The 16,275-nt window shown below is 36.9% G+C and overlaps 1 protein-coding gene across 2 annotated transcripts in view; it reads right to left on the reverse strand.

Annotated features, from left to right (window-relative positions):
* Positions 1-16,275, reverse strand: part of SNX4 (sorting nexin 4) — a 69,206-nt gene that overhangs the window by 27,803 nt on the left and 25,128 nt on the right. For both annotated transcript variants that reach the window (XM_045037051.1, XM_003991725.4), the window contains 2 exons: positions 14,195-14,250; positions 9,492-9,564 (listed from right to left, as the gene is read on the reverse strand). In XM_045037051.1, the coding sequence (XP_044892986.1) occupies positions 9,492-9,564; positions 14,195-14,250 (129 nt within the window). The remainder of the gene's footprint in view (positions 1-9,491; positions 9,565-14,194; positions 14,251-16,275) is intronic.

The raw sequence follows: 16,275 nt of genomic DNA on the forward strand, positions 1-16,275 counted from the left end.
CTCTGCACTGCTTGGGATTCTCTCACCCTCTCTCTCTGCCCTTCTCATGCACTCTTGCTCTGTCTCAAAATAAACAAACAAACTTAAAAAAAAGGGGACAATATTTTTATCCAGCAGGTCAATATTACATTTAATAAATACGACTTTAAATAGCTGCATAAAATTCCACCTAGCAGTGTATGCAACATATAACTTTGTAATAAGTTTTTGTAATAAGCACCTCTGAGAGTAAAGCTTTTCCCAAATTTCAGATTGTTTCCTTATGAAAAAGTCCTCAAAGTGGAATTTACCAGGGTAAAAATATAAACATTTTCATTTTATTGATAGTTTTATACATAAGTGCTGAACACATACAATATACTTCTATGCTACTCTATTACTATAATGCTTTCTAACCAACACATTAGATATTTTAATAACAGAATTATAATTTAGATCTAATTATAATTAGATAAAGATGAAATATATACTGTGTAGTTATGCACACAAATTTTACAAAAGACAAAACACCACATATGATAATTAATGCTTTACTCTCCTGCAAACTATTACGGACATGAACTGAAGACCAAAAGTAATCCCACATAAAACCCTAAACCCTAAAAAAAAAAATTCTCAGTATACAAAAAAATATTCTTGGTTACACAGTTTCTAAATGTAAACACTGAGGATAAATTACCTTATTTGTTACTCAAACATCTGAGGAATTAGGCATTAACCATACAACAAATCCTAACCCTTTCAATACCTCAGCTTAAAGTCAATGAACCAGTATTATAAATACACGGAGCAGATGTAAGAAGAACATAAACTGTTTTCCATCTCTTCTTGGCTTGCTCTAAAGGAACACGTACACACCAGACTAGACAGCAATACACTACATACAGGACTGCAGCTTGTTTCTGTAGTCGTATTAGAACATTCAGGTTACCATTGTATACGGCTGCTTTCATAGCAGAACTGAATAGATTTGACATGGATCGTATGGCCCAAAAAGCTGAAAATATTTACTATCTAGCCTTCTAGTCTGCCCACCTCTGCACCCGACTCAAGACAAAGCTTGTAGTCTTCATTCTGCTTGAAACATTCTAGAGTCATCCCCAGACCTCTCAACTACTTTCTCTAGGATGCTATTTCCCAATTATTTCTGAGTCCTATAGAGTGTCAAAGGTCATTTACTTAAAAAAAATTTTTTTAATATTTATTCATTTTTGAGAAACAGAGAGAGACAGAGCATGAGTGGGGAGGGGCAGAGAGAGAGGGAGATTCAGAATCCAAAGCAGGCTCCAGGCTCTGAGCTGCCAGCACAGAGCCTGAGTGGGGCTCAAACTAGTGACCTGAGCCAAAGTCAGACGCTTAACCGAATGAGCCACCTGGGCGCCCCAGTTGTTTACTTTTTTAAAGTGATTCCATCATCAAGTAAATTTGGGAAACACTGAGGTAATAAAATTTAACCAGTAAGAGTTTTCCTTCCTATAGAACTTTTTAGCCCTTTAATACCATATATTAATCATAACTATTCAAGAAAGAGATGGTTTGCACTAGAAAAAATACAGGACTGGCATTTCAGAGAATATAAAATGGAAATGCCATTCTAGGACACTAATTTTTCTAGATCCTTGTACTTAAAAAAAATTTTAATGTTTGTTTATTTTTGAGAGACAGAGACAGAGTACAAGTGGGGGAGGGGCAGAGAGCGAGGGAAACACAGAATCTGAAGCAGGCTCAAAGCTCTGAGTTGTCAGCACAGAGCCCAACGTGGGGCTCCAAACGCATGAACTGCGAGACTGTGACCTGAGCCAAAGTCAGACTTCAACCAACTGAGCCACCCAGGGCGGGGGTGGGGGGTGAGGGGTGGTTCTTTAAAGATCAAACCTCTTCTTGAAAGCTGAGTGTTTTATCATAAGATATTAAGTATGGAAGAGAGGGAGAGAGCTTATTAAGTAACCATGTAAAAACAAAAACTGTAAGAAACTTAAGTACAAATGCAGATCCAAAATAAATGTTCAAAGATAAAGTTTGTGAATCCCAATTACTTAAAAGTTTATTTCTTTAAAGTGTATCACTCTTGGCAGCTGGTATAAAAGGAGGTTCTACCAGAGTAATTAGAACTCTGGAAAATATTTTGGTCCACAGAGTATGCCCAAAAGAGGCAAGAGTCTTCCTATATTAAAAAAGATGAGCAACCACATGAGGAATTACCTACCCACGAACTAGGCAATAGACACTTAGCAGGTGTTATGGGACCAACAGTGTTTCTGATATCAACTATTCATGGAAACAAATGGATCTAGCTAACTAAAACATGAAATGACTTTTATCTAGATCATTAGGCAGTGGGAAAGAAGAACCAAAGAAAAACTATTAATCAAAAATTATCATTTCTAGAGAAAAGGAAAAAACAAAAATGACACAGAAATAAAACAGGAATAATTAAAACCTAAAACCATATTAATTCATTGGTCATTGGTAATCAAGAATTTTGGTGCCAGGGAAAAGGGGCTGAACCCAATGATTTAGTCCAGACTGCTATTCGATTTCATTTCTGTTGACAAGTCTTTCTTTCTGAAAACTGACCATCTGACAACTGACATGAAAAGAGTGACACCTAGCATATTCAGTGACAAAAGAAAAAATGGAACAGACTCATTCAATCATTCTACCCAGCTCGGAATCATTTGGAACTGTAAGAATGCCTACTCTATCCTCACTCAAGTAGTAGCTAATTAAATGTGAAAAAGGACACTTTTGGGACATTCTATTAGATGATCTTATTTTGAAAATCTAGACATGCCTAGCTTTTCTTTTCTTTCTTTCTTTTGAACTATCTCCTAAGGATTCAAGATTATGGGATTTAAGACTCTTGATACTTACTGCCACAACAGTTCCCAAAGAGCTGCACGTTAATATTTTATACTGCCACCATCACTAAATAGTTCACAAATACTAGATATTACCATCTTTATGACTACAAATCAAATGTTGAGTAGTATCTTAATAACTATAATTTGCATTTTTACAATATTAGCAAACTTAAACATTTTAACAATTAAATTTGATTTTTCCCTAAAGAGGCAGCAGATACTGTAATAGGAAATATGAGATTTGCAGTCAAACAAATGGGAGTTCAAATTCCAGCACCTTCTCACTTTAGGGTTTAACTTTGGAGATTTATTAAACCATGCAAGCCTTGGTATCATATCTTTCTTTTGGAAATGTGGAAATGACTTTCATCACATGACTTTGTGAGGATCAAATGACATTTGTTAGGATCCTGGCTATAAGCAGGATGACTCAATGAAAATCTGTTCTCTTCTCAATCTTGAATTCATGTCCTCTGTCAATAAACTGTTTGTAGGCAGTTAAGAGCATGAGCTCTAGAGTCAGACAGACAAAAGAGGAAATTCTGGCTCCACACATCTATTATAGTGTGGTACCATTTTAATTTCTTTTGCCTCTGTTTCCTAATCTACAAAATGGGAACAACAATAATATCTATCTTTAAGGACTATTGTGGGAACTGGGCAAGAATATTATAATATGTGTGAGCACTGGCTGATATACAGTGGTAAATATATGTTAGAAATCAGTATTATCTTTTTGTTGTTGTTTACAAAACACATTATTTCATCTGAATCTCATAATTCTATGAATAAGGCACCTTCATATAACAAATATTTATTCAGTACCTACTATGTGCCACGCATATATTCCCATTTTCTAGCAAAGAAACTAACCCTGAAAGGTTACTGAATTTGTCGGGAGGACCCAGTAAATGGCAGAGACAGGTCCAAAGCCAGCTCTTCTTGGTCCAAGGCCACCCACCCTTTCCTGTTGTTCTGTTTTGATGTCTTAAATATTTAAGTTTTTAACCGATCTATAACTTATTTTTTGTCTTTTCTACTTTGAAAAGAATTCTCCTTGACAGAAAAGACAATCAAATAATTCTATTTTTTTTTTTTAACGTTTATTTATTTTTGAGACAGAGAGAAACAGAGCATGAACGGGGGAGGATCAGAGAGAGGGAGACACAGAATCTGAAACAGGCTCCGGGCTCTAAGCTGTCAGCAGAGAACCCGACGCGGGGCTTGAACTCACGGACCGCGAGATCATGACCTGAGCCGAGGTCAGCCGCTTAACCGACTGAGCCACCCAGGCGCTCCTCAAATAATTCTATTTTCATCTATTAAGAATTCATCATCTGTCTCAAAAAAATAAGTAAAAAATAAATTTAAAAAACCCAATTCATCATCTATCTCAAGAAGCATCTAAGCCTTCTTGACACTCTGAATGTTACAAAAGGCCCTCCCTGTGGTGCTTTTTGTGTTGTTTGTAGGCTTCTCTCTGCGTTAGGACTTTAACCTTTCACTTTTACTTTTCTGTTACTGTCCATGACTAAATAGCCTTTCTCCCCATTTTAGAACAATAGAAATTTTAGCCAATCAGGGGCACCTGGATGGCTCAATTGGTTAAGCATCCAACTTCGGCTCAGGTCATGATCTCACAATTCATGGGTTTGAGCCCCATGTCGGGGTCTGTGCTGACAAGCTCTGAGCACCGAGCCTGCTTTGAATTCTGTGTGTGTCTCTCTCTCTCTCTGCCCCTCCCATGCTTGCGCTCTCTCTCTCTCAAAATTAAATAAACATGCAAAAAAGTTTTTTAAAAAAGAAGAAATTTTAGCCAATCAGAAAGCATCCTGTATCGTTCACTAGCATTTCTCTCATTTACTCAGTCAGAATTTCAATTTGACTTATAGATCAAGTGCTGCTTTTCTTTCAATAGCTCAAGCTATCTTTAATGTCAATAAAGTTTCTAAAGTTTTCATCAAGTTTAGAATAGGGGCACCTGGCTGGTTCAGTTGGTAGAGCATGTGACTCTTGATCTCAGGGTTGTGAGTTCGAGCCCCATGTTGGATGTAGAGATTACTTAAAATCTCAAACAAACAAATAAAAAAAGTTTAGGATAAACACCTACACCCAGAATTCTCTTACTTATGTATTACAAACTCTTTGATGACAAAGCTGTTTTCTTTAAACATTCTTTTCACATATAAATTATTAACCAGTTCTCCCAGGCTGGTTATAATTAAATTCAAGAATCAATTTATCTTAACTATAGAGAACAAACTGATGGTTACCAGAAGGGAGGTGAATGGGGGGGATGGGTAAAATAGGTGATGGGATTAAGGAGTGTACTTGTCGTGATGAGCACTGGGTGACCTACAGAATTGCTGAATCACTATACTGTACACCTGAAACTAATATAACACTACAAGTTAACTACACTGGAATAAAATAAAAGTGGCTCCGGTCATGATCTCACAGTTTGGGAGTTCGAGCCCCATGTCAGGCTCTGTGCTGACAGTTCAGAGCCTGGAGCCTGCTTCAGATTTTGTGTCTGCCCCTCCCCTGCTGGCATTCTGTCTGTCTCTCAAAAAATAAATAAATAAATAAATAAACCTTAAATTTTTAAAAATAAAATAAGCAATTTATCTGTTTTTTCAGATATTTTTAAACATAAAAATGTCAGCATATACATTCGTTTGTTCATTCATTCAATGACTAGATAATGAACGTCTACTATGAGTTGGGCATTGTTCCAGGGATTTAGCAGTGAGAAAACAAAGCTGCTCTTGTGGAGCTCACATACACTAGTAGGGGAGATAATTAACAGATTAATCCAGAATACAATGTCAGATAGTGTTGTTATAAATAGCAATGACAGAATATGACAGAGAAATGACAGAATATGAAAAATGACAGAAAATGATAGAAAACTGCATCTTATTTCATGCAAGATTCCCAAGATAGATTTCTCTGAGGAGGCATCTAAGGCAAGAAATGAATGGCAAAAGAGAACAAGCCAAGAGAGGTTCTTGAAGGTGGGGCATGTGGGAAAAGTGATACAAGCATGGGGAAGAGCAAATAAAAGTCCTAGGGCAGAAACAAGTTTGGTATGGTTAAAATTTCCCATAATCTTTAAAGGTTATTAAATATTAACCACTTTTAAAAATATACTTCCAGCAGAAAGTCAGACATAATCACTATCGTATCATGCCTTATGACAATTTTCTCATTTTATGAAAGCAATCACATAAACCTCCCTTCAGGACACAATCTGACAACGACAGTCCTGCCTCCCTCCTTAAGGTCTCACTTAAATGCACTCCCTATGCTTCATGGATTTTCTGAGTGTTTACCTGTTACACTCTGTTCAATTCACCACTCATCTCTGAGATTTCTGATAAATCTGAGTCTAGCTGGTTTTTCTGCTTTGTCCTTTAGTTTCTTCTGGGTCTGAACATTGTTTGAGAGCTTCTCAATACTTGGGGTTAGCCATGTGACTGTGTAATAGTGTACCTCTGCCTACTCCAACTCTCAGAACTGCTGACCCTGCTGTTAAACAAAGCTTTCTACAGTGCCCTCCGCCCTTCCTTTTGGTTGAAGGCCTTTAAAAAGATACAGCGTTAACAATCCCTATCAAAGTAACACCACCATTCTTCACAGAGCTACAACAAACAATCCTAAAATTTGTATGAAACCAGAAAAGACCCCAAATAGCCAAAGCAATCCTGAAAAAGAAAACCAAAGCTGGAGGCATCACAATCCCAGACTTCAAGCTATATTACAAAGCTGTAATCATCAAGACAGTACGGTACTGGCACAAGAACAGACACTCAGATCAATGGAACAGAACAGAGAACCCAGAGATGGACCCACAAACATATGGCCAACTAATCTTTGACAAAGCAGGAAAAAATATCCAACGGAACGACAGTCTCTTCAGCAAACGGTAATTGGGAAAACTGGACAGTGACATGCAGAAAAATGAACCTGGATCACTTTCTTACCCCATACACAAAAATAAAACTCAAAATGGATGAAACACCTAAATGTAAGACAGGAAGCCATCAAAATCCTCAAGAAGAAAGCAGGCAGAAACCTCTATGACCTCGGCAGTAACAACTTCTTACTTGACATGTCTCCTGAGGCAAGGGAAACAAAAGAAAAATGAACTACTGGGACCTCATCAAAATAAAAAGCTCCTGCACAGCGAAGGAAACAATCAAACTAAAAGGCAACCAATGGAATGAGAGAAGATTTTTGCAAATGATATAGCAGATAAAGGGTTAGTATCCAAAATCTACAAAGAACATATCAAACTCAACACCCAAAAAAGCAAATAATCCAGTGAAGAAATGGGCAAAAGACATGTAGACACTTCTCCAAAGAAGACATCCAGATGGCAAACTGACACATGAAAGATGCTCAACATCACTCATCATCAGGGAAAATACCTATCAAAACCACAATGAGCTATCACCTCACACCTGTCAGAATGGCTAGCATTAACAACTCAGGCAACAACAGATGTTGGCGAGTATGTGGAGAAAGAGGATCTCTTTTGCACTGCTGGTGGGAATGTAAACTGGTGCAGCCACTCTGGAACACAGTATGGAGGTTCCTTAAAAAATTAAAAATAAAACTACCTTATGACCCAGCAATTGCACTACTAGGTATTTATCCAAAGGATACAGGTGTGCTATTTCGAAGAGGCAAAGCACTCTAATGTTTATAGCTGCGTTAATGACAATAGCCAAAGTATGGAAAGAGCCCAAATGTCCATCGACGGTTGAATAAAGATGATGTGGTGTGTGTGTGTGTGTGTGTGTGTGTGTGTATATACATGTATATATACACACACACACACACACACACAATGCAATATTACTCAGCAATCAAAAGGAATGAAATCTTGCCTTTTGCAACAATGTGGATAGAACTAGGGTGTATTATGCTAAACGAAATTAGAGAAAGACAAATATCACTTTGACTTCATATGTGGAATCTAATACACAAAACAGATGAACATAAGGGAAGGGAAGTAAAAATAATATAAAAACAGGGAAGGGGATAAACCATAAGAGACTCTTAAATACAGAGAACAAACTGAGGGTTGCTGGAGGCATTTTGGGTGGGGGGATGCCCTAACTGGGCAAGGGGCATTAAGGAGGACACTAGTTGGGATGAGCACTGGGTTTTATATGTAGGTGATGAATCACTGGATTCTAATCCTGAAATCATCACTGCACTGTATGTTAACTAACCTGATGTAAATTTTTAAAAATTTAATACATTTTAAATAAATAAATTTTTAAAGATATAAAAAGATACGGCTTCCATAATCAGCCAGACCTCTAATTTAAATAGATTCTCAGGGCGCCTGGGTGGTTCAGTTGGTTAAGCGTCCAACTTTGGCCCAGGTCATGATCTCATGGTTTGTGAGTTCGAGCCCCACATCAGACTCTGTGTTGACAGCTTGGAGCCTGTAGCCTGGTTTGGATGCTGTGTCTCCCTCTCTGTCAACCCTTCCCCTGCTCATGCTCTCTTGAAAATAAACAAACACTAAAAAAATTTTTTTTCTCATTTTTTCTAAAAAATAAATAGATTCTCGAAAGTTTCTAACATAAAAGTCAAAGCTGTATGAATTATTCTTCCAGTCTTCTGGGGTGTCTAGACATATGTCCTCTTCCCCAACCTTTCAACAAGAAGCAGTGTCTAGTTACCTTATAAACCCAGTTTCCCAGTACCCAGTTCTTGACGCTAGCCTACTAATTCTCACATGGACCTTTTATTAGAAAGTATCTTATAATTTATTTAAGAGGTCTAATGGTACTCTGAATGGTTAAACAGGAAATTGGGCCAATATAAAAATTTCAAGAAGGATTTTCTTCCCCTTATTTTAATACTTTTTACTATGGTAATCTTCAGAGAACAGTAGAATATATTTCCATTTCGCAACACCTACTACCTTCAACAATTATTATATGGCTAATCTAGTTTCATTTAAACTGCCCCCACTTTCCACTCTTCACCACTCTCATTAAAACAAATCCCAGATAATATATTCCACAAGGATTCCAATCAGCATAAATGTGATCCTAGACCTGGTAACTCAGGGTCTTTCAAAGTTTTTAGCAAGTTCTAAGGGTTCCATGTCTACCACAGCCAAACTACAGGGCTAAGTACAGTGATTATGCCTCAATTTTTAGTTTGTCATGGCAAACCATTACCCCAAATAAGTTTATTTAGGACAATTTAAGAGTACAGACACAAGATGGCCTAACATATATAAACTTTTTCACAGACCTTTAAAACAACCTTGAAAGTATAAAGATATTATTACATGTAGATCTAAACTCCCACACTTATTTAATTATATTCCAACACCGAAATGGTAGGCCTTTTCACAAGAAGTCAAAACAACCATATACAAACTACAGAGAAAACAACAGTTAAAATGCTTCAAGCTGTCTATACCAGAGAACATTTCATATATATTTTTTAAATGCAGTTTGGATGATGAACACGCCAAATTTAAATGCAAGAATCAGTTATTTATCATAAATACCATCCATTACTTAAAAACGTGATTAGGTGAGAAGCACATCCTTATAAATGTGCATCCAAAAGCTCCTGGGGACCACTTACAGCTCTGACTCGAAGAAGATGTGAGATGACAGACTGTAGTTCATCACTGTAGTGTTTTAGTTCAGTAAATCTCCTGAAACAGGAAACAAGGGAAACATCATTTTTTTTCTCATGGAAACAAGTCAAAAACTGAAAGACAAAAACAGCAGTTCTTGAGAATGAAACAGATTCTATTTAACCATATGGTGGCCTTATGCACACACCAATACAAATTCAAAAAATTCTAAAATAAAGCAACCATATTTTCTTTTGGTATTACTAAAGACAAGAAAAATACTTCATAATTTATACTGTGGAACTGAGATAAAGATAAAAGTTATATGAAAAGTTACTTGAAAACAAAAAACAGGACAAAAACTTATGGTGCTAAAAAATGTTCTGATGCAACCATAAACTCATGGTCTCTAACCTCAATCTTCATGCTGATCAATAATCTTTGTTTCCCTAATCTAGTAACTACAGTTCTGCAAAAAGACCTGAAATTTCTGATACCACCACCTATCACTCTCCAACCAGGCTTCACAAATTAAACACAAGCCATTAGTAGGAACCACCTCCACCTCTATCTCCTGCCAGTAAACATATCTACATCTATTATTTCTTCCTTCCCTCTAAGATCCTTCTTCCCATCAATACTCTAGACTCTATCCCAGCTACACCCCATATTCCTATTTTCTAAATTCCTCTCTCTGCAAGCTCCTTCTCATTAGCATATCAATTAACTCTCCTATATTAAAACACATACATATATTCCCTTGACAACACATCCAACTGTTAACACTCTCATCCCCAGCCATTTCACAGGCACACTTTAACAAGGTACTCTCTCTAGCAACAGTCACTTTCCATGCACCGTGCGGCCCACTGCAATCTAGTTTTGCCTCCAACACCAGCAGAGAAATACTCCTGACAAACTCACTAACTATTCTCATGTTGCTTAAAACCCAACAACAGACTTTAGTCCTCATCTTTCTTGATCCTTTCAGCAAGGTAACAGCTAACCTCACCCTCCTCCCAACTTTAGCATGCAAAGAGGCCCTAAAGTGTCAGAAACACTAAGGAGGGCCTCTCAGTAGGACAAGTGTGTGAACAAGCAAAACTGTACACAAAGGCCCTAGAGGGACTCAAGAATCTGAAGGTATAACCCAAATAATTCAAATGGTGCTAATCTTCAGATTATACTTTGGAAAACACCCTCAAGGCGTTGGCACTCCTTAGGGTCCAATCCTGGGTCCTCAGCCATCTTAATCAATCTTTCAATCTATACATTTCATGTGACTTACCATTCACAAAGCTTCACAGTTATGGCATACATGTTACTGAATTCCAAATGTCTACCTCCTGCCCGAATCTCTCTCCTAAACACCAGACCTTTGTACTTTTACATATCTAGAGCTTAACTTATCTTCCCCTGTCCCTCCCAAAACCCTCTTCCCTATGTTCCCTAGCATTCTAAAGAAGAAAACCTGGGTGCCACCTATATTTCCTGCCCCTCTTTTGCCCCATTCATTCTACTAATCACTTGGTCTACCTCCTAATATTGCCCAAATATTGTCTAAATATTGCCACATAAAAGTAGAAGACTCATTGGGGCGCCTGGGTGGCGCAGTCGGTTAAGCGTCCGACTTCAGCCAGGTCACGATCTCGCGGTCCGTGAGTTCGAGCCCCGCATCAGGCTCTGGGCTGATGGCTCAGAGCCTGGAGCCTGTTTCTGATTCTGTGTCTCCCTCTCTCTCTGCCCCTCCCCCGTTCATGCTCTGTCTCTCTCTGTCTCAAAAATAAATAAAAGTCGAAAAAAAAAAAAATTTAAAAAGAAAAAAAAAAAGTAGAAGACTCATCTCCAAAAGTAGAAGGTTCATCTCCAAACTGCTCTTAGCAGTCTAGTTTGAAGAAATATATTTTATTTTATTTCAAAATTATTTATTTATTTATTTATTTATTTATTTATTTATTTATTTATTTATTTATTTATTTATTAGTAATCTCTACACCCAACATATGAGTAAACTTACAACCTCAATCAAGAGCCACATGCTCTTCCGACTGAGCCAGCCAGGCACCCCAGTTTGAAAAAATATAAACATGCATGAAGCTAGTACCATTTTGGTAATCCCAACAATCTTTCTGGTTTTCTACATTTTAAGAAAGGGCAGAATAAAAGTATTTTAGTGCTGTAAACTATTTTAGTAACAGTATGAATAATAATTATATATTGGGCCAGCTAGACCCACTATATAAAATACATGTAATATATAATATAGCTAGAACAGAGATTCTGTACGTGAAGAATCTGGCTTAACAACGAATGGCATGAAGGCACCTGGCTGGCTCAGTAGAAGGAGTATGTGATTCTTTGGGGTTTTTTTTCTTTAATTTTATTTATTTATTCTGACAGAGAGAGTGAGAAAGGGAGGGCGAGAGAGAGAGAAAGAGAAGATCTTAAACAGGATCTGTGTTGCCAGCCCAGAGTGCAACACAAGGCTCAAACTAATGAACCATGAGATAATGACCTGAGCCAAAACCAAGAGTCGGCTGCTCAACAGACTGAGCCATTCAAGCACCCCAGGAGTATGTGACTCTTGATCTCGCGTCATTAGTTTGAGTCCCATGTTGAGTATAGAGATTACTTAAAAATAAATAAAACTTATCCCATGTTGAGTATAGAGATTACTTAAAAATAAATAAAACTTAAAAAAAAAAGATATAGATAATTCTCTTAACTAGAACTTAAAGCAAACAAATTCTATTACTAATTATACATTAACTACACACTTTAACAAGAACAGGGGCAAAATTGCTTTGGTTATGTTACTGTTCATATCAAATTTAAAATTCCATATATAATATGGTTATTAAATAAAATTTTATAATCCAGAAACCTAGTTAGGTCAGAAAAGGGAAGATAAACATTCAATTGATAAAATATTTTTCATTAAATTGAAAAACATTCAAGACGAAATATTAATATTACAATATTAATTAATAATAGTCTCATTTACATGCTCCTCTAGTGAATGCACATTCACCAAAGTCATAAAGCTAGCTTACTAGGTTTTTCAAAGAGGTTGACTTAAAATTTTAGTTCTTTATCTAAAGAGCGTCTCTTATATACCATACCCGTCATTATAACCCTTACAGTGGAAACTTAAATGTATATTACTAAGTGAAAAAAGCCTATCTGAAAAGGCTACACACCGTATATGACATTCTATAAAAGGCAAAACTATGGAGATTACTGGTTGCCAGGGGCTGGGATGGAGGGATAAACAGGCAGAGCACAGAGGATTTTTAGGACACTGAAAATACTTTGGAGTTTTTTTGTTTTTTTTTTTTTGGTGGGGGTGGGAGGGTCTTGGTGTTGTTTTTTGTTTAAATTTCAAGTGGGTTCCATGCCCAACACAGGGCTTGAATTCATGACCCTGAGATTAAGAGGCACCTGAGATTAAGTGCCAAGTGAGCCAACCAGGCACCCCAGCCCCAGGACAGTTAAAATACCTTATATGATATTATTAATGATGGACATATGCCATTATACATTTGTCATAATATACAACACCAAGAGTGAACCCTAATGTAACGTCTTCAGGTGATAAAAGTGTCTTAATATAGGTTCATCGATTATAACAAATGTACCCTTCTGGTGGGGGTTATTAACAGTGGAGGTGACTGTGCATGTGTGGGGGCAGAGGATATATATGGGCTCGGTGCTGTCCATTCAATTTTTCCATAAAACTAAATAGAACTCCTCTAAAAAAAGTCTATTAAAAAAAAAAACTTCAGTGGTTACCATCACAATTTCCTGTTTACCAAAACTTTAAATATTTATATTTTATATTCAAAATTTATATTAAAAACAAAATACATAATTTCTAAAGTCAGGCATAATATATTATCAGACTATGCAAACCCAGCCTTTGGTAAGAATTTACACCACATAGAAATTAATGTTGAAAGCTTAACGAGAGAAATTCTAACACAACTCATGAACTTGGCAGCCAAAAATGCAAAAGCCTAATCTGCTCAAACACCTTTCTAATTGAAAAGTTCAGCTGAATCAAAGGCCAGGTAAAGGTCCATATAATGAAAAGTCTGAATTACCCACCTAATTCAGAGAATGAGTAAAACCAAAATCTTAAGAAATGCCTAGGAACCACCCTAAGGACATTTTATTGTGAATGCATGGGTTTCCTTAAATATAGAAATGGTCTCATCACAAACACCTAACATTAATGAAGTCAAGTAATTGTCATACAGATACATCTCCATGAAATTATTCCACTAGTATGCATTTATCTATCAAGTTTTCTTGGTGTACAAAGTAGTTTATTATTAAATATATATAATACATATAATCTTCTTGAACTTTGTACATATTTGATAAGCAAAGCCATATAAGGAAAACTATTTCATATGAAATTAAAAATTACTTCTCTCATTTTTCTGATATCTTCAACAACATTTTTAATAAATCCTTCTAGGAAAAAACAGCGGTTTAATTTTCTGATACTTCAGTTACTTGCAACCTTAAACCTAATTAAGTTACCAAATCTCAAAATCAGTTTTAGACTGTAAAAGGATTTCAGTAATGTGAATTATTATTTAAATTAGTAAATAAAGTGCATACATTCAGAAATGAAAAATTAAATAAATTGATAGACATCATTCAAAACAACATTGTAACTGTTATTAAAACAAAACCTTACTTGTCTGGGTTTTTCACTCTGAATGTTGCATTAAGCGCTTTTAACCTGGAGTCTGCCTGGAAAAAATAATTTGTTCACTTAATACAATTACATTTCAGGGTATAAATCCAAACAGTTTTACTTTCCCTTTAGAATTAAGATGCTCAAATACAGTTTTCTTCATATCATTTGTCAAACACATTAAACATACCTAAAAAAAACAGCAAAGTAGTTATTTCTGAAAACACTACAAAAACAGTGTTAAAAATTAAACTGAATAACATGGCATTCAATGATACCAAAGTAAAACAATTATAAACATCACTATATTAACAGGTATCTATCTATCTATCTATATATATACACACACACAGCTCTGCATTATTCTAACTCAGAATAAATCACATGGAAGAAGTAGTTTACCTTTCTCTAAATCAAGAAAAGGAATGATAAACTAAATAAAACGACTGCTCTGAAGCATATACATTACTGCAGGTAGTTCTCAGGAATCCACACCAAATGTACATTGTTTTTTTTCATTTTCACGATCACTATTTTAAAAAAGGAAGAACTGAGGCACCTAGATGGCTCAGTAGGTTAAGTGCCTGACTTCGGCTCAAGTCATGATCTCGCAGTTTGTGAATTCAAGCCCTGCACTGGGCTCCTGCTGACAGCTTGGGGCCTGGAGCCTGCTTTGGATTCTGTGTCTCCCTCTCTCTCTGCCCCTCCCCTGCTCATGCTCTCTCAAAAATAAATAAACATCAAAAAAAAATGTTTTTAAACAAAAGAACTATGGAAATGCCTATACTAAATACTACATACTAAATAAAGTAAAACATGTGAGATGAAATCAAATTACTTTCTAGCTGACAGAAAATGTTACAACACAACCTTTTTTAAAAATTTTTTTAAGGGGCGCCTGGGTGGCGCAGTCGGTTAAGCGTCCGACTTCAGCCAGGTCACGATCTCGCGGTCCGTGAGTTCGAGCCCCGCGTCAGGCTCTGGGCTGATGGCTCGGAGCCTGGAGCCTGCTTCAGATTCTGTGTCTCCCTCTCTCTCTGCCCCTCCCCCGTTCATGCTCTGTCTCTCTCTGTCCCAAAAATAAATAAAAACGTTGGAAAAAAAAAATTTAAAAATTTTTTTAAATGTTTATTTTTGAGAGGGACAGAACACGAGTGGGAGAGGGGCAGAAAGAGCTAGAGATACAGAACCCATAGCAGGCTCCAGGCTCTGAGCTGTCAGTGCAGAGCCTGATGCAGGGCTCGAACCCACGAACCATGAGACCATGACTTGAGCCCAAGTCGGACACTTAACTGACTGAGCCACCCAGGCACCCAAAGAAAACACAACTTTTTAACTATTTTTTAAAACTTTTTAACTATCTTTACTTACTCTAGATAATTGCTCTCAAAGGAGGAACAGAGGGATCAGCACTAAATAATAACTGCATTCTATAAAATTTATACTTAATATATCCAAGTCATAGCCAAACTTCACACACACACACAAAGAAAAGAAAAGAAAAGAAAAGAAAAGAAAAGAAAAGAAAAGAAAAGAAAAGAAAAAAGAAAAGGAGAAAAAACACTAAATTATGTTTCTGACCAGGCACAGAAACTACATAAAAGGTGGTTCAATCAGGAATCAATTTTTTTAATGTTTTATTTTTGAGAGAGAGAGAGAGACAGAGTGTGAGTGGGGGAAGGGCAGAGAGAGAGGGAGACACAGAATCTGAACCAGGTTCCAGGCTCTGAGCTGTCAGCACAGAGCCCAACCGAGGCACGAACCCATGAGCCGTGAGATCATGACCTGAGCCAAAGTCAGATGCTTAACCGACTGAGCCACCCAGGTGCCCCCATTTTTTTTTTTTTTAAGAGAGAACGTGAGCAAGGGAGAGGGGCAGAGGGAGAGGGAGCGAATCCCAAGTAGGCTCTGCATTCAGTGCAGAGTCCAACATGGGGCTCAGTCCCACAACCCTGGAATCACGACCTAGGCTGAGATCAAGAATCAGACACTCAACTGACTGAACCACCTAGGTGCCCCAGTTTCACTCCACCTTACTGTATCTCCTTTAAAACAGTACTACTTGAAATCATCTTAGTTGT

The sequence above is a fragment of the Felis catus genome, chromosome C2, assembly GCF_018350175.1.
Source record: "Felis catus isolate Fca126 chromosome C2, F.catus_Fca126_mat1.0, whole genome shotgun sequence".
In the NCBI taxonomy this organism is placed as follows: domain Eukaryota; kingdom Metazoa; phylum Chordata; class Mammalia; order Carnivora; family Felidae; genus Felis; species Felis catus.